This window comes from Mauremys reevesii, linkage group 6 (assembly GCF_016161935.1).
Source record: "Mauremys reevesii isolate NIE-2019 linkage group 6, ASM1616193v1, whole genome shotgun sequence".
NCBI lineage: Eukaryota > Metazoa > Chordata > Testudines > Geoemydidae > Mauremys > Mauremys reevesii.
The window spans coordinates 68,589,673-68,616,125 of NC_052628.1; the positions used below are offsets into that span (position 1 = coordinate 68,589,673).

A 26,453-nucleotide genomic window follows, 5' to 3' on the forward strand; every position below is an offset into this window, starting at 1 on the left:
AATGCACAATGATCCACATATACCACACAATTCTTAGCTTTGTCTACGTTGTAAAGTGCTATTTTGTAGCAAGACATTAGTTCCAAAAATATTTGGATAGGCAAGTGTCATTGAACTGCGTTTTTAGATGACACTTTTTTCAATTATTGTGAAAAATGGAGAACTGTTTGCCTCTGTACAGTCAAGGTAGTATGTTTTCTGTTTAATACGCTGAAGCAGCAAGCACCATATATTACTGTATTAATGTGTCCAAAGTATTCAAGTAATTCCCAGTGCAAATCAATTTTTAATTCAAATAATGAGATGAGTATAATAGCAACGACAGAAGCTGGATCATAGTTCAGTTGACAGACTACTCTAAAAGACCAACATGCCTATTTATTAATCACTGTCTAATAAATAAGTTCTGGCATCGGTGGCAAATCTAAAATAAAACAGTAACTTTACCTTGCATTCATTTAGGTTTATGATCCAGAATGATTAATACCCTCAATCTTGGATTAAAAAAAAAAATACTGTGATATTCAGGTTCCATTTAAGTATTTACTTAAATATTATATATTTAATAAATGTGTGAAGTACAATACTATTTACATCCATCAAGACAGAACCACAACCAAACAAGAACAGTGAGTTATTAAATCTCTTATATTTCAGGAATATTTTCAATTTTAGAGATGCATGTTTCTTATAAGCTACGGTAACAGTGCAGATACTTAAACCATTTTTGCACATACATAAACACCACAACATTAGAAAATTTTAATACAACAAGGAAATGTTTGAGCTAAACAGACACATTAAGGCAAAGAAAATGTCTCAAATGTAATCAGTGCATTTTTCTAACACATTCTTACTAAAAACAATCCTTTATTGAAGACGTTAACTTACAAAACATATATTAACAGAAAGACCTGAATTTTTTTAATTAAAAAGTTGTTTATGTATTTTATCATTTGTGTCAGTTCTTTATTTGTTTTTGCCCAGCAAAAGACCAGGAACCATTATTATACATGCAAATAACTGAGTTTCATAGACATTGAAGACCAATGTTTCAAAACAAATTGCACTTTTTTAAATATACTTTATACAGTCCATACTAAAAACCTGGGATAGTAAAGATATTTAAGAACCTCATTATTAACCACTTGTACAGTTATTCACCAGTTTCTGGAAGTCATAATTTTAGTTTATAGTCAATCTAAATGTATATCAGATACAATAATTCCCCTCCACACGCACACACACCAAATACAACCTATTTAGCGCAGTTTTGATTTCCTACTGCTTTGCATTTTCCATTGGTGCAAACATTATTTAGCATAGAAAAATCCATCTCACTGGTGCTCATGAGTCAGTTACAAAAATGCCTGACCACTCAAATGCATTCAGACAAACTTCTTTTAAAATAAAAGGACACACAAAAGATAATCACAATAAATGCACTATTATGTGGGCCCTGACTCCATTAAAAAAAATAAATAAAGTGAAACCAGCAGAGCCAGCTAAGTAAGGATATAAATTATATAACAAACAGGTTTCCAGCTCATGAAAGACAATTAGGTTGCTAATCAAACTCTGAAGAGCAAGTTTCACCACACAAAGAAAGAAAGGCAGGAGAGCAACTGGAAGAATGTCCTCATGGGCACTGTAAGTCGATAAAAAGGTGGAAGAGGTTGGACAACAATTTTTGTTTCTATGATTAAAAAATGACCCAAAAGCATGAGTGCAGCAAAAGCACTTAGGAGATATGATGTAATTGATCAAGACTTAATGCTAAGGCAGATCCTTCTGCTCACATTTTTCATCTCAAAAACAGTACCAGTAGATATTTGCACTACATATCATCTCGATATTCCAAATACTTTGCTGCGATGGCTTCCTCAAGATGAATTCCTGCACTCCCCATTAATGCAAATGCCGGATACATTGTACCAGAGCAGTCTACCTGGCGCTCATAGAGGCATTTCATGTGGTCTGCATCATAGAATCCAACTTTGCCTCTGTCACAGTCAAGGCAGATTCCTATACAAGATGGCATTGGAAGAATTCTATTTGCAGAATCTTTGGGAGCAGTAGGTGCCTTGGGAATAAAGAATTTATTCATGCCTAAAGTAATCAATGTGAATGGCTGTGATGAGTCAAAGCAGGTATCTTCACTCCCACTGTCATGACCGCTGTCTTGTTCATATCTAGAATCAAAGAGCATAATTTTCTCAATGAACAAATCATACTCAGAATGCTTTTCACTTATTTTAAACTGAAGTATTTTATGAACAGATAGCGCTATATTAAACCTCTGGCTCTGCAACAGATGCTCATAAAATGGATGTCCAATCTCAAACTGTTTTATAGGCATTGGGAGGGAAAAGGTTTGAATTTGGACTTCCTCACATGGTGTACACTGTTCAGCATTCAAACCAAACAATTCTGCTACTCCTTCACTGACTCAAAGATTTGTTAGGGGTTTTCTGATCTTTGTTGTTGTTTTTTTTATAAAAGATTGATGCAGCTAGTCCCATCAGGCTGAAGGGTTCTTGCCAGAGTTGACAACTCAGAACTGGGGCATCTTATCGCCATTAGTAATTCTATTTTAAAGAGTTCCACATAAAACTCATCAGTATAGTATCTGATCTCACCTGAATGTTAGTGAATTTAGCTTCACAAGAACTTTGTGAGGTAAAGTAGAACTATCCTTATGTCGCAGAGAAAGAAACTGGCACCAGCGTCATGAATTGAACAAGGTTGCACACAATCTGTTGCAGAGCTGGAAGTTAAATCCAGAGCTCCTGATTCCCAATCCTTTCCTTGTCCACCAGACCATTTGGAAATCTGTCCAGGTGGCATGGTTCGAAGATTTATTGCACAAACCTCTTGCAGTGCTCTGGTTCATACCACGTTATCTGTGAAGTTTTGGTCCCTCTATGAATCAAAATGCCCTGAATGTATAACCTCTTCACATGGATTCTCCATCTCACAGTAGATGCATCCAAATATATTTAGTCACAACTGTAATAATCATGGAAGTCCTTCATTTGTACTTTGCCCCTTGACTGCTACCAAGCCAGAAAATCTTACTCCAGTGCAGTGCTATGCCTGCAATCAGTGAGACACTGATCTCCACTAAAGTAGACTATTACAAAAACATGTCTCAGGTATTATTACAGTGTCTATTCCAAGACGTAACAGGCCCACTGAACTCTGGGAAAGCCTTCTTACCACAGCCTATGATATCCTGGACAGTTGCAATGGCTGAAAGTCATGGAAAGCTATGTAAAGACAGACACCAATATACTTCAATTGTCTCCAGGGGACAAACTAGGGTTTTGGATAATTTAGACATCAATATTAATTGCTAGCTTCTCAGGAAGTGAACCAACTGCTGAAAACATAATTTTTCTTTAAATCAGAGGTTCCCTGGATTGCTTCCCATCTCTTCTTTCACCACTCCACCCATGATTGCTGAAGCTAACCTAATTTGAACCAATTAGAGGTACACCTCTACCCCGATATAAGGTGGGTTCGCATACAATGCAGTAAAGCTCTGACAGTTAAGGGTGCTGGGCCAGGCTGGGGCCCAGGGGTTTGATAAGGGGCAGAGGGTCTCGGGGGCGGTCTGGGGGGCAGGAGCTGTGAGAGGGAATCCCCCCCCCCCCCCACTCACCAGCAGCAGCGGAAGCAGAGCAGCCCAGCCCCAGCCCACTCCACTCCGCCAGCTCCCAGCCGCAGCGCTCCACTTCCCACCACAGGTGAGTATGGGGGGTGTCCTTTCCCCAAACTCCCCGCACTCACCGGCAGCGGGAAGCGGAGCGCCATAGCTGGGAGGTGGAAGAGTGGAGCGGGCTGGGGCCGGGCGGCTCCGCTTCCCGCTGCTGCCGGTACATGCCTGTCAGGGGGCAAGGGGGTGGGGTGGATAGGGATCGGAGCAGTCAGGGGACAGGGAGGTTGGGTAGGGGGTGGGGTCCTGGGGGTTATTAGGGACGGGGGTCTCTGGAAGGGGCAGTCAGGGAACAAGGAACAGGGTGGGCCAAAGCAAGTTTGATATAAACACGGTCTCACCTATAACGTGGTGAGATTTTTTGTCTCCCGAGAACCGCGTTATATCAGGGTAGAGGTGTAATTATGGTCAACTCTTAATTCTACCAAATGGAAAGCTGTCCCTTTAAATTTATTTTGAAAGAGTCACTCAAAAAAAAATGTTATACGAAGATCTACCACATTTACCTTGGGCTGGTTACATCACGGGGATTATGGAGCCATTCTTGTAGTTTAGTGTTAGATGCAACTCCCACTTTCACCAAGTATGAATAAGATTCCACATGAAAAGCCCAAAAGTGCTTCCCTTTTGTGATTCCAGTGTCTCCGATGATATAGTCCAGAGTTGTGTAACACCCCACTTGGATACGTTCAGCCCCTAGCAGCAAAGGAAATCCAGCCCTACTTTCCACAGAGGTTCTCCTTGGATTCAGCATGAGACGTTCACTGTTGTAGCCACATTTATCATCAAAAAGAAAACTAAAGACTAAAAAAAACAAAAACAAAAATTCACACTAGGTCAATATTTTACCATGGAGTTTTTTGTACTTATCTTACATTTTTCCAAAATGCGCCAACATAAGAGAAACTACTGGTAGTGCAATACAAGACAGTGTAAAACTCTTATAGCTGATTGCCAACTAGTCTCAACCTTAATTCATGAATAAACGCAGTGCTTATTTATTCATTCTCTCTCTCTCTCTCTCTCTCACACACACACACGCGCGCGCCCCGCAAGGATGACAGCAGGTTGCAAATTTAAAATTTACTTGAAAATGGGCATAGGTTAGAGAGAAAATGTAGGCACTGTATATTGATTCTGTTGTCTATGGAGTAACTTATACTTGGTATACCTGGAGCTGCAGGTGTGTGTAAAATAACTTCCCTGCTCCAGGGGCTACAGATAGATCCTTTATATCCTCTGACTCTAAAGGCATAGCTGCTGTTATTTTCAAGGTCAGAGATTACTTTACTCTTGCTGCAGGCTTCAATCTCTTGCCATGTTGCATTCTCCTCCTCTCTATTAAGTTTACGGTATTCAAGGATATAGGTATCAGCTGAATCTTCCTTCACTAGATGTTCCCAACAGATCAAAGCTTTATTATACATTCTGCTCTTCTCCTCATTGATCTCTGGTACATCTAGACCTGGAATAGCCATAAGATACAAGAAAAACATATTTTTGTATGTAAGCAGCTATTAGTATTAGTTTTAGAACTACATGCCATTGGTGTACAAATGGCTTATGAAGTAATGGAAAGTTCTTCCTCCCATGGTGAAAGTTCTTTGTACTCATGTTGAAAGTTTCCAGTATTCCTTATCTATATTTTTAAAATGTCAAGAAACTACAGAAAAAGCTTTTTTTTTTTTTAATCTATGTATGTTGTGCGAGACACAAAAACTTCTAGTGAGACCAAGTATTATTGCCAATCTAAAAGATACATCTAACCATCAAAGAACAATCCTGATATAGGAGTATTAGCAAATAGCTACTGAAATAGTTTTTGGTACCAATACCTCTAAACACAAATGTCAATTATTGTGGTTACTTGTAAAGTTGTTCTATGTGCCAGGTTACATTAGGTTTCTGTTGTATCTCATTTTTACCCATGCACACACTCTAATAGTATTTTTCCATTTTCAGTGTTATGATGATACTGCATGTCAAGATGGAGAGAGTTCCACTCATGCTCTCAGGCCTAGTCTATGCTTAAAAATTAAACCCAAGCTACGTCAGTCAAGACTGTGAAAAATTTTGCTCCCAGAGCATCATAGTTAAGGCTAAGATTTTGTCTCAGTTACTTTTAGTAAAAGTCCTGGGCAATAAAAAAAATTCATGGAGCCCATGACCCTGTCCTGACCTTACTAAAAATAAGTGGGGTCAGGGCTAAGGGGGCAGGGATGGAATCAGGGGGACGGGGGACCAACAGGCGGGCACAGCCCCGGCTCCAGTGGCTGCAGCGGGTGACACACAGCCCCCCGCTCCAACTCTGGCCGCAGCTGTGGGACAGGAGCACGTGGCCGCAGCTCCAGCCCCCCGCCAAGCTCTGGAGGCAGCCCTGGGGAGACATGAGGAGGATACACAGCCACCATGGCAGCCGCCAGACACAGACATGGGGCTGGGACGCAGCGTGGGGGGCGCACAGTCTCCACTCTGGAGCTGGCCACAGCGGTGGGATGGGGTGCACGGCTGCACCTGCAGCCTCTGCCAAGCCCTGGGCGTGAGGGGGCACATGGCCCTGGGACACCACGAGAAGGGTGCATGGCCCACAATGAAGTCCCCACCATGGGGCTGGGGCACATGGCCCTGGCTGCAGCATGGTCCCCACTGCAGCCCATGGCAGAAGCCATGGGACTGGGACGCAGTGGGGGGGGTGGGGAGCGCAGCCACAGGGACCACGCAGCTCCTAAACAGGGGCTCACAGCCTGGCTGCAGCTCCCCAATGCCCCCTAAGCCCCAGAGCAGGGGCTGCAGGGTACTGTTTCCAGCCATCCAGCCCCATTTGCAGGGTGGGGGCGCACAGTCCTGCCTCCAGTTCTGGCTTCAGCTGCTGACAGGTGAAGTGGAAGAAATCACAGAATCTGCGACTAAATCAAAACCTTAATCACAGTTAGGAGGGCCTAAATTCCTGGTGTAGACCCAGCTAGGTCAATAGGAGGATTCTTCCATGATGTAGGAACTTCTCAAAAGGAGGCAGATTAACTACATTGATGCAAAAAACCCTTCCATTGATCTAGGAAGCATCTACACTATAGTGGCACAGCTGCAGCACCACAGGTGTGCTGCTATTGCACAGTCATACCATTAGTAAACATGGAGCTACGAGACTGAGAAGCTTGACGTTTCAGAACATGTTGTTGGAAGTGTAGAAATCTGTCTCCATAAAAAGCTTTTTCCTGATGGAAAGCAGCTTTTGGGAGGCGCATCAAGGATCTCTGCAGCCATGGTCTGAAGAGCTTGGGAATCCTACCTAAACCTAGCAACACCACCAGGGCCACAACTCAGGAAAGAGGTAATAGAAACAACCCCCTTTATTGAACTTACCACTGGAGTAAAAGGACAAATCTCCAAGAATCTCTTCTTGCTTTGTTATATCAACCACATAATCTTCAAAAGACGTTTGAGCGGCTGGCCTGAAACTCTTCAGAGATTCAGTAGCTTTTTGAATTCTGAAAGGGAGGGAAAAGGGGGGGAGGGGGGAAGAGATGCATAGAGATATAGTTTAGCAAAGTAGGGCTACATTCACAAGGGGAGCGGGATGAGACTTGGGTATGTCTACACGGCCAAAAAAAGTCCTGTGGCAAGGAGTCTGAGAACTCAGGTCAACAGGTTCATGCTATGGGGCAAAAAAAAAAATAGCAGTGTAGACTTTCTTGCTGAGGCTGGAGTTGGGCTCTGAGACCCTTCCCCCTCACTGGGTTTCAAGCCTGGATCCCTGCCCTAGTAGGAATGCCTACACTACTATTTTTAGCCCTGTGGGCAGGAGTCTGAGCCTGTAGACCCAAGCTCTGGGACTCGCTGCTATGGGTCTTTTTGTTTTGCAATGTAGATGTACCCTTAGGCTCTGAGTTCTGCAACACCTAACTTTTAGGCTTCCTAAAAAGGCACCTAGAGGAATTCACTACCCCAGACACCCTATACAATGCGTGGGGACAGTTAGGTGCCTAAGAAGGGATTCAGAGAAGCCAGCATGCTGAGCAGGCAGCCACCTAAGCAAGCTGACAGCAAATGCTAAGGAGAGAGGTCTAAGCCCTGCCCCTCGAAAGGAAGTTAGATGCCTAACTCCAGGCCAGAAGAAGCATGCTTTCCAGACCGGGCCTTACAAGAAGGAACAGGCAGAGAACACCAGGACTTAGGTGTAAGCTAGGTGCCGAATTTTTCAGTACTGTCAAGACTTAGATGGCTTTGCATATACCCACCAGCAGAAACTTAAGACACCTAGGGAACTTGGGCACCTACAGAAGAGGTGTTTTGTGAATGCTAGTAGTGCCTAAATGTTGGTCTTAGGCACCTAACTATCCTTTAAAGCACCTTCATCTCCCCTGTGAATCTGACCTGTAATGTCAGAAAACAGCGTTAAAATAATTGGAGATATACCAATCTCCTAGAACTGGAAGGGACCTTGAAAGGTCATTGAGTCCAGCCCCCTGCCTTCACTAGCAGGACCAATTTTTTGCCCCCCCCCCCTGGCCCCCCCCTCAATTGAACTCAACACAACCCTTTAGCAGGCCAATGCTCAAACCACTGAGCTATCCCTCCCCCCATTACAAAGCATGAAATCCTGTTGTCCTGGGCAAAACGTCAGTGGAGCCAGGATTTCACCCAAAAACTTTAAACACTGTACACTGTGACAGAGAAATCTAAAAAGGTAACAGATTAAAACTGATATTTCTGTTTACATATTTCAGTTTGTGTAAACATGCCTCCACAAAAGCAGCATAAAGAACAACATGAATATTCATTACCACTAATGGAGATCAGCTTTTAGGATCAAAGAGGTTAGAGGCAGAAGATACCTATTAGATCATCAAGTCTATCCCTTTGCAAATTCATAAGTCTCTCTGCCAACAGCGGGATGTGTATTCATCCAAGAGTGTTCCACTTTGTTGTTGCTTTGCAAGGGATGAATTTTTGACTTTTCATCTCCATAAAGTGTTTCCTATATTACAATGCAACTTAAGAATTGCCACCTCAATAAGACTGAACTCATTAAATTAACCTCTACACAATGAGCATCCAAAATTTTATTTAACAAACAGCAATATCTTAATACACATGAAAAATGATAGAAATAAAAGACAAAACTTTTAGAACGTAAGATAATTAAATACCTAACATGGAGCTGTTTTGCTGTTTGAACAAAGCAAGATTGGTCTGTTTCTTTAAGCACTTCTTGAGCATATCCCACAAGACCATTGTTTTCCAGAAGTCCTTGATATTCCTCTATTTGGGTTTGGAGTTTCTCTAGTCTTAAGTTCTTGGAAACCTCAATTGCCCTCAGAGCAGCTGATCTCCTCTCTTCCAAAACATCAAACAGCTTGTCAAAGTTATTAGATGCTTCTTCTTTAGCTCTCTCACCATTGCACTATTACAAAATACAAAGTATACTTAAAAAAAAAAACACACACACACACAACAACAGAACTCATTCTCAATCTTATGGGAAGCAATAGGAGGTTTTATGAAAAATTTTCAAAACAGCATTGCAAAGTTCTACTCATTCATGGCAAATAATTTTTGATAGGCAAAAGAGATGTCAGTATTTTCATCATCAAAATAAAGAGCAACTGAGTAGATTTTGTGCCTGAGTTGGGAAACTGTCATGATAAATTTCACAACTCTAATGTAGTTAGATGAGTGGGCAGGAAAATGCTTCTCTGCTCATCCAGTGCAAACCCTTGAACCATGCAAGGCATTTCTCCACCTACATCATCCCACAAGAATTTTAACTGATTCTTGAACAGCAGCTCAACAAATTCATGTGAGAGTGGAATAATTTAAGCCCTGGAGAACACTAAGAAGTTTCCTTAGAGCGAATATTAATGTATATTCCCCATATAAACGGAGAGTTATTTCTATTATATGAGAGTAGAAACATGATTTTTAAAAGAATTTCCTGGTGTCAGCTGCTCTTTAAGTTTATATATTTCTCCAAGACAGACATTAAAGCTGGATTTCCTAAAATATGGTAAGTGAAAACTCCTGGACCTATTATATTTTCCATTCTCTCTGCACACTCTCTCTGCTTATGTAATACCAGCTTCTTCTCAGCCCCTTATGTCTCATATGTAAGCTTTTTTCCCAGCCTGAACTTCCTACTTTCTCATTCGGTTATTTCCTTAAATTTGATTTTGACTGTATTATAGTCTAACTACAATTTAAGATGGAAGAGACCTATTAGATCGAGTTCCTCTTCTGCAGACAGTCACTGAATATTATTTCTATTTAGCTACAGAATGTAACACCTATATATTTCTAGTTCAGTGGGAACCCAATGGAGATTGGAAGACATTCCCTGTCCTGAAAAATATATACACCTCTACCTAGATACAACCCTGTTCTCGGAGCCAAAAAAATCTTACCGCATTATAGGTGAAACCGCGTTATATCGAACTTGCTTTGATCAGCTGGAGTGCGCAGCCCACCCGAGCACTGCTTTACCGTGTTATATACGAATTCATGTTATATCGGGTCACATTAGATCTGGGTAGAGGTGTAGCATAATGGGATGTTATCAGATATTAAACCATTTTTGATTAATGTACTAAATTTAACTCCAAACAAGCAACTTTTGAGTATTTTGTGCAATGTCACTCACATCTAAAGTTCTACTTTGAAGCATCTATTCATCCCAATTTGCAGAGCGTATACAATTTTTATTTACAATGTAAAAGATGACACAGTCTAGAAAAAATACATAAGAGCACAACCTTTTTGAGAGAGAGGGAGAGAATGTCTAACAAAAAAAAAAATCTGACCAATAAGTTATTCCTACCTCTGTTTCTTTCATTAAAAGACCCAGTTCAGAAATTTGACCTTTCACCTGGCTCTCCTTACTAATGAGGTATTCTATGTCCTTTGAAAGTTTTTCCTGTAGAAATAGAATAGTAAGTTAAAAGAAATAGGATAATATACCTACATTGGCAGGTGGTGCATGTAAGTCACCTACAAGACAGACGTCCAATGCTCAATTTGAGTTGTTCAGTTAAATTTACCTATTTACAGAAGACCAACAGCCAGCTATGGATTATATATAAGCAATAGATTACAGGAATGACAGGTCACTGATCAGCTCTACCTGGTGATCTTCAGTCAGTGTCAGATGTTTCCAAGGAAGGTGAAAAATCTCTATAATGCACCTAAGTTCACGCTATATTGTACTATACGCCATCGAAGAACATTTCTTCCCAACCTCAGAAACCAATTTTCTCATACCCTGAAGAGTGAGATTTTGGTCTTTGTGATCATTAATAATATTTATATAAATGAAATATAAATGTAAGATCTTAAAAACACTAAGGTAATTAAGATGATTAGGGCTAGCAGAATTTAACATTTTTATATTATTTTGATAACTATCAACATTTAGTTTTAAGCATTTTATTTTTATCTATTTAAATTTTCGCAGTTGCAGGATATTACTGGGGAGGGGTCATAAAATTTAATTTCAGTAGACACTAGGATTCAAAAAGTTAAATTTTTAACTGTAAAAACACAAAGTGTCCTTAAATTAAACTCTAGTAAGTTCCCAAGGAGCCTTTTTCTTACTTTGCCTACATGTAAATTGTGATTATCATCAATGCAAATTTGGGCATTGGTTCATGTACACAGTGAATTTGATTTTAATCAAAAAAAGTTACCAGTAGAAATCTTCCAAGACTAATTAAGATTGAGCTGTTTGGACTTTCTGAATATTTTGCTTCTATACCTCATTTTTTCACCATAACCAGAAAGTTGGAAATACTGCAAAGATAGTGTAACATAAATAGCCAGTGCTGGAAATTGAATGAAAAGGAAACCCTATCCTAGGCCAAGTATCTCAGATAAACAACACTCCCGCTTCTCTACCCCACAAAAAAGGAAAAACAAATAGTTTAAGTTTGCTCTACAGTTCTACATATATGCAGAGTAGTTCAATTTTGGTTTAACTTGACTTGTGGTTCTTTTAGGCTTCTGGAACCTGCTTCAACTATCAGACAAATTTGCTTTTCACTATTTAAAAAACAACTTCATCATTTGAAATTCGGTTTGCACCTTTGTTTTTTAGTCATTCCTCCCCAAGTCATAAGACAAGAAACTGTTTTACCTGAATAGCTAGAGTGGGCAGGCCAGTAGTGCCCTGTTCTTAACTTTTTTGAAGTCTGTACATTACAGTGAGCTAAAAGAAACATTAACGGAAACATTTTATAAAGATGGGCAGATAAGGTTTATAATTTTAAATGAGCCAGAGTATGTAGTTTATTGTTTTAGATAGACATTAACACCCACTCACATGATTGAAGAAACTAGTTACATCATGATGTTCTATTGTGCAACAGCCACATGGATAAGGCATTAATTACAACATCCTCTAAATGCAAAAGCCTGGGAGTGTTTATAACATGCAATACCTTACACAGTTTTCTTAAGACAAACTGAAATGACATTTAGTCTTACCTTGAGAGTTTTGTAGGCAGTGCTCATGGTTGTTACTCTATGATTTGCATGAGATCCACCCAATTTACAAAGATGACACACAGGCCTTCTGCAAATTTCACAGTACATGTTTACCCTCTCCATTTCATGTTCTGGACACATCAAGATCTGCCAAAAATAATAAGAATGCAACTGTATTCCAGAAAAACATTTAACAGCTCATTAAGGTACATTATAACAGTAAACCAATCCCATAGTCACTGGACAAACTCCAGTAATTTACATTCATCTTATTTATAATCCATTGTAAGTGATATCAGGAGGGGGAAAAAGAAATATTGCCCAGTGACCTGTGAATAGAAGAACAAATGAAGCAAACTTTTACTTTTGAATTCCAAGTATCAACTTTGATCTTCTTTAGCCTTTTCACTGAAGAGAACAACCTGTTTACCAAGGTGCTACTGAGACAATTTCAAGAGTGCATCATTAGGCTGGAAGTATGAATATTCAGGATTCTATGGTTACAGACAATTGGGCTGGCAAAAAGAAGGGAAGCCCTAATAAAATTCCTTTAAACAGACCTCAAAATATGAGGATTGAATTCATAAGGACATTATTAGCCACTGTTGTGGAAAAATGGCTTGTCTTCCAAAGAATGTCTGGCCTTCATAACAGACCACATCTATTCCTCATCTTGTCTCTTACTACAATCAAATGAAAGTTACAGCCCTCCAACAAGGTGCAGGTGGAAAAAACCAAGAAGATTATCTTGTCCTTCTCTCAATTCAGGAACAACCGTAGTATATGCTTCTCTGATCCCCACCACACACATCATCAAGTGCTATCAAGTCTGGTTCTAAATTAATCAAATAGATGACTGGGAACATTCTTTAGAAGACTAATACTTCATGCATTCAAGTCATGGCCTAACAAAGCATGTGATGCAAGTGCACATTTAATCTTACATAAAAGTGCTGGCATCCCTCAATAAGGCCATCACAAAAGCTTTAATGTAGCTATTTTGGTCTCTTCTCATAGGGAAGCCTGTATAATGACGTATTTAAGCCATAGTCATTAAACTGTATTAAAAAAACATTTCAAGAACACGTCTATTTCCATTGTCAAAGCTTCCTCTCATATAGCACAACGATATGCGCACACAATATATCAAGGTCTACAGGCCCAAAATCATTCTCTCTTCCCCCTTACTGCTTCTGCCTGCAAAAGAGAGATCTGATTTAAGCTTTAAATCCTTTAAAAAACAAAACTTAATATTTGTAAATAGTTCTACTCATCAGAACTTATGGAAGAATTCAGAAAGACGTCAAAGTCACTAGAAGTCTTTTTTTTGTTTTAAATAAATTAAAACATGTATTGAACTTAAATGAAAGGATTTGCTGCAATGATATGCTGTATTAGAGGAGAATTAAGTACCATTTGTTGATTATTGATCAGACTACTGAGTCTAGAGATCCAAAGATTATATTTTAAAAAACTGATATCACAAGTAAAAATGTTGTGTGTCAGGAAAATGCCTCTCTTAAAAAAAAAAAAAAAAAAAAAAAAAAAAAAGCCACACACCAGTTTGGCTTTAAAGAGTGAGAGCTTGGGTCTGTGTTTTTTCTTCCCAACATACACAAAATCTTTACAAGGAAAAAGAAAAAAGTATAGTAAGAAACATGCAAACAAGGTTTTGTTTCATTCAATTACCTATTTTACAATATTATTTGAATTACATATAGTTTTGTACTGTTGGATTTTCTGTCAGATTGCAGGAATACTATTAATTTTTTTCATGTAAATTAATATTGAATAGACTATTTTGTTTGTTTTTTTAAAAATCACATTAAGTTAATTAACCCTACAATACTAAAACAGGATTATTAATAATTTCAGGATTTCCATCTGCACTAAACTTGGATCAGTATGCTTCTCTAAAAGGAGAAAAAGATTAAATAACTGTAACAAAGTAGAAGCAGCTAGAGTAGTCTGGATAGCAAGAGAATCTGAAAGAACATTAATTGGTTTCAAATTACACAAAACTTCTGCAGAACTATAACTCAGCTTTGCTGCTAAGCCTTGATTTTCTAGAATGTAGAACCATTAATGAATAGCATGACTAGATTTTGACCTTAGAGTCCTGCTTAAGTTTAAATATATATTTTAAAAAGAGCTGCTGCTAGAAAATATGTAGCTGTTAGCATAAAGCTTCCAGATGACACAAACCTTTACATAAAAAGCAAATCCATACCTGTAAGTCTATTTGCCTCCCTGATTTTATAAGTACTTTACGTTTTCTCTAGGTCAATTACTTGACGCATACATATTTGGACCAAATTAGACATGCCTTCCAGCCTATAGTGAACCAAATTAAAGAAGAGAAGCTGGCCCCAGATTAATATTTTAAGAATGCAGCACTACACTATCTTGGGTACACAGACAAGAGGGACACACATTCAGCAATATTTTTGGTATTTGTAGAGACCTAATAAACTACAAAGATGATTGGGGACATTTATACAGTTTAGGTTTTAAATTCAAAACACAAGAACTACACATTTCACCACACACCTACCACATAATTGTGCCAGGGACTCAACCTTCTGTTACTGCTAAGAATGCAGGAAGAAAGCAGCAGAGGAGGAGAGAGAAAGAAAATACACTTTTATATAAATGAAGCCCCATGCCAGTAATATCCAAAGGGAACATGAATGGAACTACTGCTACAAACCTCTGGTTATTGTGCTACTTCTAGAAAAGACTCACTGCAATGATTTAAAAAAAAAACAAAAAAAAAACCAACAACATTATTTAAGGCCACTAACAGACTAAAATTATTAACACCTTGTTCTTAAAAAGCCCCATTTCTTCATCTGAAAGAACCACACCCAACACGTTTAATCTGATGAAGTCAAAGCCTATGGCCCACTTCCAATATGTGCCCCGTGCATTTGTCAACACCTACCTCTTTGGCATCAGATGAATAACGTTAATGCAAAATCTTACAACTCATTTAATAGATTATAGCGATGGAAACCAAAATGTAAGATTATGCAACAGATAATTGCTTTTTATGGGCAACATTTGCTCTGCAGCATCAGGTCAGATGCAAGAGATGAAAAGATCTGCAAGGTACACCAGATTAAAAAACACTTACCTTGGGCCTGAAGTTAGTGGTTGGTCCTACATATTCATGCTGAGCTTTTACAGTTCCCCAAGGATGATGCATTTTGAAGCATTCGTTGCAATAGCTTGCACTGCAGTCCATGCAACTCTTTGTAGATTCTTGAGGTGGAGGTTTGCAGACATCACACATAATAGCAGTGGCTGCCCTGGCTGCCTGCCTATATCTTTCCACAATAGTTTCCAGGGTGAAATTTCGAAATAAGCCATTGATGCCACGTTCTCCCAGATCCACATCATGCCGGCAGCCAGGACAAGGAAAAATGGTCGTCCTAGGAGTCAGTGAATTGCGTTTCCAGCCTGTATAGATGGCAAGTCCTAGTTTAGTTACAACATAATAGGAAGAAAGATTAGGATGGGAAAGGGGGAAAGACAGCACCTAACAAGAATCCACAAGCCTAAATTCTGAGGAAATCCTGAGCTACTTTATCTACCCTACTAAGCTTGACAAATTTACATGGTAATTACATGAATGTGAAAAGCTGAAACCCAATCACTAACAGACCAAGAGTTACCATGATAAATCTAGTTTTGGATACTACATGGTTAAAATCTCTGACGCTTTCTGAAATCCACATTAGTGTTCGGGTGACTCTGTCCAAAGTGGAGATTGTTTAGTCTCAAAAAGTGAGAATAAATAGCATTGTTCCCAGATGCATGTAGTTGAATTTGAGCGTTTACAAGTTTTATTATGGCTGCAACATATCTCAAGTGGAGCCACAACTACAAAACAAGATAAGCTGGACATTTAGAACACTAGGAAATCCCAACCAAATCTCCCAGTCAATCACAACATGCACAGACTGATTTGGCTTTTCCCAGCTGAATTGCTCAGAATTTAGCACTTTTAAACAAGGGTGTCAGAACCATCTCTGTGAAAGGAAGACTGCTTCCAGTAAGGTTAAATGAGACAACAGCTCCAAGTCTGGGGGGCGGGGGGTGGAAGAGCTAAAAGGGGTTCTTACTGACAAGAAGTAATGTTCTGTCCTATAACAATAGAAGTTTCAATATAGCCAATTGATTGGGTGTTTTCACAGCTTCAGTTACCAGTCAAGAGGAACCCTGGCACCAAGAAGAGGTATCTAGTTTTTTGACGGTTTAATATAGTTTCACTTAGTCTGACAATATCAGCTTACTTAGGCTTAAAGGAATTTTGCTCTACTTTTAGTTGGGGAATATGGTGCATTATGGTGACATCAAATAACTGTGCACAAAACCCAAGAATTCCCCTGCTCCTTCTCTCAATAGCTATTCCATCTTCCCTTGTTCAAAGACTGGGATAAAGTGGCTAACTTCACCAAACACACACACACACACACACACACACACACAGAGCCTGTTTCCATTTTGAGTGTGCAAAACCCTGGGATAGCTCAACACTCCCACAAAGCCTCAGACAGGAAGTACTCAACTGATTTCATTCTTGAGCAAAGAAATAGGAGGAGCATCAGCCAAAAGGAGGCAATTTAAATAAATTCAAAATTGAGTAAACTGGTATTTAGGCATGGTGCATATCCTCCCCTTCTTCTCCTGCCAGTAAGCTTGAAGTGATGCTTCTGTAACTAGAGCATGGCATTACCACCCTTTTCTCAAAAATGTTTTCAAATTCTCAGAATTGTGTTATGATGATTCATGCAACTATAAATTAAGGCAATTTCCTCTTTTCTTTTTATGCATATGTTGGATCTCTTACAACCAAATTCTAAAGGAGAATGTCTCCCACCAACATAGCTTCCACCTCTCACAGAGGAGTAATTATGCTAACGGGACAGCACTCTCCCATCAGCACAGCGCTTCACCACTAGACGTGCAGTTGTGCCAACGTAGCGCAGTAGTGTAGACTTGCTTCAAGTCTTATAATTTATTAAGATATTTTAAAGTGTTTAATTCTTTTCAAGAATAATTAGTTTCTAAAAGGAAATTAGGCAATATCTGTATTTAGTCAGCTGCCTTAATTCAGAAAAAAATTATATAGTTTCCCAGAATTTTGAAAGTTTTCCTCGAGTATTAAGATTCCATTACGTGCAAAGCTATCTAGCGGTGCTGATCTCTAGCTGCCCCTAATATACCAACCAATTCAGAATTTTCTTCACAACTTCCAACATTCTGCAACCTCTCTTTAAAAATATTCACACCAGGAACTAACACCCTTTTTATAACCGTTACTTTATGGTGAAAGAACTGTTTTTCAAAACATGTTCGGTATGTATACGCTTCTGGAAGTGAAAGGCCCATAGAGTGAGCAAGTGTGCACAAGCAGACAGTGACTTCCAATGCAGTAGGTTCTGTATTTCTGTCTAGAGAGCCTCCAGAAAGATGGCCAGCTCAGACTTACGAATAAATACAATTAAACTGATTAGTGTAGTTATGGCAACGTACAGATTTCTGGCTAAAAAGGAATCCAAAGTGTTTGTGTACTTACTTGAAGCGAATTTAATAACCCAAGCTGGATGCCCTGCAACACCTGTAACTTGGCATAGATGAGCAACACACATGTAATGGATGAAAACAGTACTGATTTAAAGCCTTATTTAAATGTACGCCCAGACACATGCACGTAAGTTTAAGTAATACACCTTCTACAGATACTTCAAAGAGAGCCTGAAAGGCCTGAGCAGACGGATTATTTGGCATTCAAACCATGCAGTGAAGAGAAGCCACTAAAAGTAAGGTAATACTTACTGTCACTAATTAAGCAAATGAATAATGAAAACTAATGGTAGCTTGTAAAAACACAGCACATGAGCAGTTTAACATGCCAGCTAAATGAGCAATGACAAATAGCAAAATAGCAGGTGAAAAAAGTATAGTGCAGTGGTCAAGTTTAAAATAAGAACAATCAAACTCTTATCCAATAGCATGCTTTTGAAGTCTGGACCAAGTGACACACAGAAGTGGAGTTAATGTTTGTTTAACCCAAAAGTGAGTTAGTTGCCAACCAATTGTGGCCTTTCATTCTGTCACTTAAAACACAAAATCAGACCATGGTAAGGACTACATGCTTTACACATATACTGGTGACACCATGCCTAGAACAACACATTCAGTGGCCAGGAAAGCCAAAAGATCTTAAAAAGATGTTCCATCCCTTTTTGTTAAATTTACTCCAATAATTTGATTTTTCTTAGACTCATGAGTACTTCATGGCATTTAAGCCCTCTCAAGAGGGGAAAAGAGAATTTTTGCTAGTTAAAATAGCACCATATGCTAAATAGTTTTAGATACATGAAGAATTAGCCTCATCACTACTAATAGCTGCTCTTCATTTTTTTTAAGTCAATATAGTTGTTAAAAGATAAGATTTCTGTTTCAAAGATGGAGTAAATTGATCACAATGTGTGGTGAATAACCAGGCAGATTAATATATTATAGTTAATGAGATGGGTTCTGTTTCTCTTCCACCCTCATTCACAAAAGCAAAAGGTTAAATTTTGCAGATATACAAAAAGGTAGAATATGCCTAGAAAATTTTCATAAAAACACTTCAACTTTTGTGGCTACCACTTTTAAAGCAAGCCAGAATGCTCCATGCCATCTCTTACATGTTACAAATCCAGCTTCTACCCATCAATTCTACACATACCTCCTACTAATATTCATACGCTATCAAGATTATTATTTTCTACCTCTAAATTTTAGAATACTCTGCAAACGGAACCCTGCACTACTAATAAATAGCCATACTTGTAAGTAGACGATACCCTACCAATTCACAGGTCCCATGGCTACAGTTTAACTTCTACAGATTCTCTAACTCCATTAAAAAGATAAAAATATGGTTCTCTTGGCAAGCAGTTTAGACCCCAATCCTGCCAACAAATTAAGCACATGCTTATGTTTACTAACATGAGTAGTAAGTCAAGGCAACAAAATTGCACACATTTTATCTAAATTTTGTTTAAAATAATGTTTTCCTCTAAGAGAGTGTGCTAGGTCAACATTTAAAATGTAGAACAGCATAATATATGGCAGTTAAACCAGGAAAGGGATCATGCACCTTAAAAATATAAATTGCTTGTTTGTGTTTTTCAGATAAAATATATCACATCACCAGCATTCTGTGATTATGGTGGATGTGAAGACTGAATTTGTGGAGGGGTTAAAAAGATTAAAGGATACTTTAAAGTTTAACTGGATTTAGGGTGACTAGAAGTCCCGATTTTATAGGGACAGTCCTGACATTTGGGGCTTTTTCTTATATAGGCTCCTATTACCCACTCCTCTCTGTCCCCCAATTTTTCACACTTGCTATCTGGTCACCCTAACTGGCTGCAGCTACAAACTTCTTAAATGAATTGATATTTCCACCTCCCGCCCACAGTTAGCATTTTTGTAAGATTCTTAGGAAAAAAGTTTTAAGTATTGACTTTCCTTTCAGATGATCTACCGGTCCAACACCTTCGGCGGACCTGCTGCCGAAGCTGCGGACCTCCCAAAGAAACGCCGCCGAAAGCTCCCTGACTGCCGCCCTCACGACGACCGGCACGCCACCACCCCCGGCTTGCTGCCCCAAGCCCACGCTTGCTGCGCTGGTGCCCGGAGCCGCCCCTGGGTGTTGCTTAGAACTAGAGCAGACATATAGCAGAAGTGATTTTTGACAATGCTTTTAAGGCTACTTGAACTGTCTGCAAACTGATGGCGATCTCTATTTTGATAGATCCGTCATAATTTATTCCATATCATATTTCTAAACATTTGAGTGAAATAAGTTATATTAGTTTTTCCTCCAGTTTGATTTTTAGATTTGTGTGTTTAATGTGAAGTTTGGATTCAATTAATAATTTTCTGAAATCCATTCTTTTTTCCTTTCAACAGTATATACCAATTTAATCTCTTACGAAAGGTGGACTATAATTTGCAAGAACACCACGTTATTTTCTCAAATTTTTCTATTTACTTTGTGCATTTGACAATATTTAAATAAGTGAGTTTCAGTGCTTCCCCTGTTTGTGTGTGTCTGTCACACAGCAACAAAAAGGATTATTTAGCAAGACAGGAAAGTGCAATTGTAAAACCACAAAAATTGGCAGGGAAACTAGGGAGCAGGTTTAGTAACTGAAGCTATATATTTTTTGTAAATTGGTTATACTTAGGGTTGACTGTGTTCCTTTAAGCACTTTGAACATTTATAAAACAATACATTGTTTGGGATTTTTTCGGTATGTGCAGAAACTAAAGCAGAGCTTGATAAGGAAACACTATCTAAAAACTTGAATTCCTAAATAACAATGTACTGTTACAAACAGCAATTTACAATTATCACTTACATGTAGTATCTTTAAGAAAGCTACAAGTGAATTTTCATAATTATCATATGAACTTGTCAATGTTTCAGTGTCCCTCTGATGAGTGTTGGTATATCACAAGAACAGCAACTATTACACTACTACTTCCCAGCATTAATTCCACTCAACATTTTGGAAGTGACAGGAATAATCACCTCAGTATTTGACTGTCTGAAGAAGCTGTATAACCAAAGCCCTTCTAAAACAAAAAACACACAGAAACAAAAAAGGACACTTATACTACCAGATATTGGTATATCATTTTGAAGTGTCCTATTTTCCTCATGCCGAAATTCATTTCCTGGGTCCCAAAACTACCTTATCAGACTGGCAAGATGGCAGCTTCCTCTTTAGTAGTTATGTATAACATTCAAGTAGGGTTGCCACCCATGACAGTCCGGCTTTTGGCTTCTGTATCCCAGTGCCACTGAGGGTTGCCAGGTGCCCAGTTTTCTTCCAGAAAGTCTGGTCAGATGTGCTGACCGGACACCAAAAGTCGTTACCACAGGGCGGGGGGAGGCACGGGGTCATTAACCCATGCCAGCCCCTGCTCAGCCAGGGCTACTTTCTAGCTGCAGGCAGGCTCCTTGTCAGGCTATAGCAGCTCTCATCCCAAGCCCAGTAGCAGAGAGTGCCCAGCTGGAAGGGAAAGTAGCGGAGCAGGGGGCATGACCTTGGGAGTCCAGTTACCAGCCATTAGAAAGGTGACAACCCTATATTTAAGAAACCTTTAAAAAAACTGTTTAGTTATTCACTCTTCTTTGTGATGGATTACAAATTTATATTGCTATTATTTTCCCTTTAAAGAAAGGATTATAACTGACCATAATTTACAGTATATAGAAGATCAATACTTTAATTAGGAATCACTGGAAGTAAAACTACAATCAGTTTTACTGGAACCTGGTTTTATAGCCTCTCAGGAAATGATTCCTTAGGAAAACAAAAACAATAAACAAAAATTTTTTGATGGTAAACTACAGAAATTAAGAGTAACACCAACAAAAAAAATATATTCTACAGGTTTTAGTCCAGTTGACCTTTAGATCAATCGCAGAACAGAATGAAAAGAATAACAATCTTCCATAACTTTGGTCAAGTCTACAAAAGTGTAGCCTATGGACACTGATATTTAAAAACTATATGCTAACCAATTATATTTAAATTAAGATCTAAATATTACACTATCTACAGCCATACAAGAAGTGAAGCATTTCTACCTCTCCACCCAAAAGACCTCCGCTGCATGGCTGTGAACAATGAACAGAAAGCTGTTTTTAGAAACAGAATAAATTCACCATTGGTTTACAAAAGATAAAGCAGCAACTCTTTTCTTCTCCACTGCAGTTGCCAGGTGCCCAGGTTGCCAGGTGAAATTAAAAAATATTTAGTTTCCTAATACGCTATACAGTTATAATGCATAAATGGGGGAGAAAAACAAAAATCAAGCTCTCTTTTACTGTATTTCAGAATCATTCATCATTTACACAGCATTGGAGACCTAAACACTTTATATGATTTTTGTAGTATAATGGCATTATACTTAAATATTTGCTTTCAAAATTATAAACCACCCCTATATTAATTAAATCATCATAAATTCTCCAATCTATAAAATTAGGGCCAAGATTTTTTTAAAGTAAGCATTTGTGTACAGTTTAAGTTAGAGGATAAACCATGTACCAACTTCAGACATTTTTGGCATTATTATGGCAAACAGCATTCGTAAAAAGCAAGTTGTGTGGAAAATAGCTCCATAATAGAAACCAATTTGCTTTTGGCACTTAGAGTTAAATGGTCAAGACAGCAATTAGTTTTTACTACTTCACATTAATTAATTCTTTATTAATCATGACTATGCCATATATATATTATATGAGAGAGAGAGGGGGGCTTGGCAGAATTGTTTTATATATAATTTCAACAGATATTGTTTATTTTTGAGCATTTTTTTACTGAAATAAATTTTCATAGTTGCAGGAAATTATGGGGGAGGGTCAGACAATTATTTAATGACAGTAGATGCTAAGATTCAAAAAAGTTAAAATTTAAAGCTTTAACTCACATTATCAACATCATATGTCAAAATATACAAATAGTCAAACTCTAGTAAGTTCTTAAGCAAAGTAAGAAAAATACTGCCTATTTTTCCATTTCTGTTACTGCCAATGAAAATGTTTTTTCATTGTTTTGTGTATGCGTGGTGAAATGTATTGGTAAGTTAATAAATCTTAATATAGTTTATTATAGGACTGGCTACAAGCATTGTCCTTGATGTGAGATCTAAGGCACAACTGACCTGGGTAAGCGACTGGTCCTTCGGGACTAGGAGCAACATGAATATTGCTGTGATTCTTGGTCTTAAAGATCATCTATCATGGAAATACACTCACTTGCCAGGGTGACAAAACGGACCGGAGTATCCCGGGGACCGTCAGTGAATCTGTTTAGGCTGTTAATGTGCCTGAAGTGTTTGCACAGGGTACAGTTGGTTGGGGAAATCTACATTTAGAATTCACAACCAATTTAGGGTGTGTGTCCTGTTTTTTCAAGTCTGCCCTGAGCTTTGTACTCATGCTCTTGGGCCACTGTTGGGATCATTACAAAGTCAATGGGAGCTTTGCACATAAATTAGCATTTTGTATCAAGTACCTGTACTCTGAAAAATCAGTCCCTAGGCGTCTCAAATTGGGCACCCTAAATTACTTGTCACTTTTTTTTACAATATTTACAAAAATATAATCTCTGTATTTCCGGTCTTTCATATGTAAAATGGGGATGAAAATACCACCTCACCTCAGAAGTGTTGTAAAGATTAATTAATTAATATTTGTAATTAACTAAGATGTTTGTAAAGAATTAAGATACTAAGATGAGACAACCATAGAAAAGTTCCAGAGGAAATTAATAATTATGTGTTCAGTGCAGAGTTTGGATGGCATGTGGCACATAGCGCATGGGGTTATATACTGAATAAGCTACCCATGCAATGAGCACTGTTCATCCTGCACACTGAATGAGGCAGGCATCTTATGGATAAAATAGTATGTGGTCATGTAATTACAGACAGTATCAAAGTGCATATGCACAAACGGGCCCAATTACGGTTGTACAGTCAACACTTAGTTCTGCCATTTCTTAGCTTCCACACGCTTGATTTTGCAACCCAAGAGTTCTTTTTACAAGTTTGGTTTTGTTTGTGTTTGGTCTGGATGTAATAGTACACAAAATGTGAAGATGGTAAATTACTGTATTAACATCACAAACAGGATTCCTAGCCTCAAAAGACACTTCCTGAGTGACAGCAAGCCAAAATACAAAATATTAGAGGGTAACTAATTTCAAACTAGGATTTTTTTTTAATTAGCAAATCCAGGTGTGCAACATATTGGTCGAACTCCACCCTTTTTGGGGGTGGGGCAGGAAAGAGGACACAAAGAGGTATAACTAGCCACAGTCCTAATTTAAGTGTTCTTTAAAAGATGGTGATGCAAGTTTCTGCTCTTGAGAAATGAAAGACAAGAAATTAACATCCCTAAAACCTGAGATGCAAGTTTTAGGAATTTGTCTACACATGAAAGTTATTTCATAATAAAGGTAGGGCTTGAATTTAAAGGGAATCCACTTTGGAAGTGGATTAAGCAAACTCAGGAAAAAACACTCTGATTCCAAAATAAGAGTGTCCAAACTCAGGGTACGTTTACACTTACCGACGGGTCGACGCGAAGGCCGAGCTCTGCTCGTTCGAAAACTATCGCCTGATCTGATCTAGGAGGCGATCGTTCCGAAAGCTTTAACGAACTCGCTCCTACTCCTCGCGCAGGCAGGAGGGGACGAGTCGTTGCTTGAGCGAGCCGAGTTCGCCGGCGCTGGCTGGAAGAGTAGTAATAGGAACTAGGTAGTTCAGCTTCAGCTCATTATTCACGCAGTGAAATTCGTCGCCCCACCTAGGCTCAGAGTTATTCCAAAGCGACAGCTATTCCAAAATACCTGCAAGTGCAGCCATCCCTTGAGATTTTTTTTAAGTGTATTTCTTTTACTTAACATCTATGAATATTTAATTAATAGAATAAGGTTAAGCTAAGTATCTTCAAGATAAAGTCAGACATGGATTAACAGTTAAAGAAACCAGTAATTAAGTATTCCTTGATACTTTACACAGAGAACTCTGGTTCAATCTTCTTGCAAAGTTTTCTGCTTGAAGAGTTCTGATATCACATATGGAAAGTAATCTACTAATATACCTTAGTGAAATGCATGAAGCAAAGGAGATATATAGTTTAGAAAAGCTGCACCAAAAAGACTCCAAAGGAAACCAAAGCCACCAGACTGTGAGCAGCATAAAGCCTGGAGACCAACCCAAACAAAAAACATGGCATTTTCTAAAGATACCTAAGATTATGTCACATTAAAACAGCCATAGTGACTAGGGTAATTTAGCATCAGAAAAATTATAGCTATGAACCAATTTACAGGATACTATATCTAAAAACTATTTTATATATGTCCACTAGAGTATCTCAACTTTACAACAGGACATTCCCACGTCCAATATTTGTTTGTGCATGCTATAAACAAAGACCGAAAACTAAACCATTCTGAAGTTATTCATGTGACAACATTCAACATTAAAAGTATCAGATGACACCTTTATTAAGGCGTAGACCATTCATATTAAAATCAGTCTTCTACATGAAATTCCCAGAGCACAAACAATATTCTGGTACATACCTGATCTATTAACCCTGTCAATTCTATCCAAACTAGGAGAATGGATTCGAATACGAGGGCTACTTTGATTGGAGGATTCAGAGCCTAGATCAGTGAAAGAGTCTTCAAGTGTGAAGAAGAGAATTTCTTTTACACATTTGTGACAGATACTGTGCTGACAAGGGAGGATCAGTGGATGGGTAAATAACTCCTTGCATGCTGGGCAGATGAGCTCTCGTTCAATATTCTTAATGGTAACCTTGAAAAGAGAGAGGTGAGGAGGAAAGCAAAATTAAGAAAAGATCAGAATCTGAGCCAGTAACACTCACATTATATACAAACATTCAAAACTACATTTACATCTTACATCTGAAAAAGAAAGTGGCTCCAAAAATATAAGCACAACAAAGCTAAGGCTTGCATCTCAGGTCCTCCATCAAAAATGAGAAGTCTACTGTAAAAACAAAGTGGGTTTTGTTTGTTTTTTTTAATTAATCATAAAGTTCTTGTCTTTTGGCTTTGCAGTTCATCTTCTAAAAGGGCCAAAAAATCTGTAATACCAGATTCACTATCTACATTACTAACACCACACCTCCTGTACTGTGTTTATTATCCAAAGGGAGTGCAAATAGTAAATATAGTACGCAAAAGTGAAACTGTCTAGAGTCAATAGCAACTCCTTTTAGTTCTACTTCTCCTGCTTTGCACAATAATCTGCATAAGAGCTGTAAATGCCATTAAAAAATGAAAAATGTAACAATCCTGAAAACATATGAGGTTTTTTTTGTTTGTTTTTTTAAGTAAAAGCCATGTGTTCATGCTTTAACTACCTGAAAGTATCACTTTACTATAAATAACTGTTAATCAATTTCATTATTCAATTTATTTCAGTATATTTGGTTACAAAAACTTCTTCCATAAGAAAGATCCACGTTCTCAATAAGTAGCTCTGGATAAACTATTCCTCACACATCTACTTAAGCTTGCTTTTCTCTAGCGTGCATTCAATAGTTGGGTTTACTCTTCTTCCAAGTTCCTAACAATCACGAAGAATACAAGAAAGCACATTGTTTCTAAGGAGGCGGGAGACCGGGGGGGAAGGT

The 26,453-nt window shown here is 38.4% G+C and overlaps 1 protein-coding gene across 3 annotated transcripts in view; it reads right to left on the reverse strand.

The window, feature by feature from the left end:
* Positions 1 to 629: 629 nt before the first annotated feature.
* The window catches only part of TRIM36 (tripartite motif containing 36), a 42,272-nt gene continuing 16,448 nt past the window's right edge, over positions 630 to 26,453 (reverse strand). For 2 of the 3 annotated variants that reach the window (XM_039543343.1, XM_039543345.1), the window contains exons 2-10: positions 25,372 to 25,609; positions 15,330 to 15,673; positions 12,194 to 12,340; positions 10,533 to 10,628; positions 8,869 to 9,122; positions 7,082 to 7,206; positions 4,890 to 5,183; positions 4,225 to 4,522; positions 630 to 2,192 (exon numbers count right to left, since the gene is read on the reverse strand). In XM_039543343.1, the coding sequence (XP_039399277.1) occupies positions 1,838 to 2,192; positions 4,225 to 4,522; positions 4,890 to 5,183; positions 7,082 to 7,206; positions 8,869 to 9,122; positions 10,533 to 10,628; positions 12,194 to 12,340; positions 15,330 to 15,673; positions 25,372 to 25,609 (2,151 nt within the window). In that variant the 3' untranslated portion in view covers positions 630 to 1,837. The remainder of the gene's footprint in view (positions 2,193 to 4,224; positions 4,523 to 4,889; positions 5,184 to 7,081; positions 7,207 to 8,868; positions 9,123 to 10,532; positions 10,629 to 12,193; positions 12,341 to 15,329; positions 15,674 to 25,371; positions 25,610 to 26,453) is intronic. The other variant, XM_039543344.1, reaches the window with a different exon arrangement.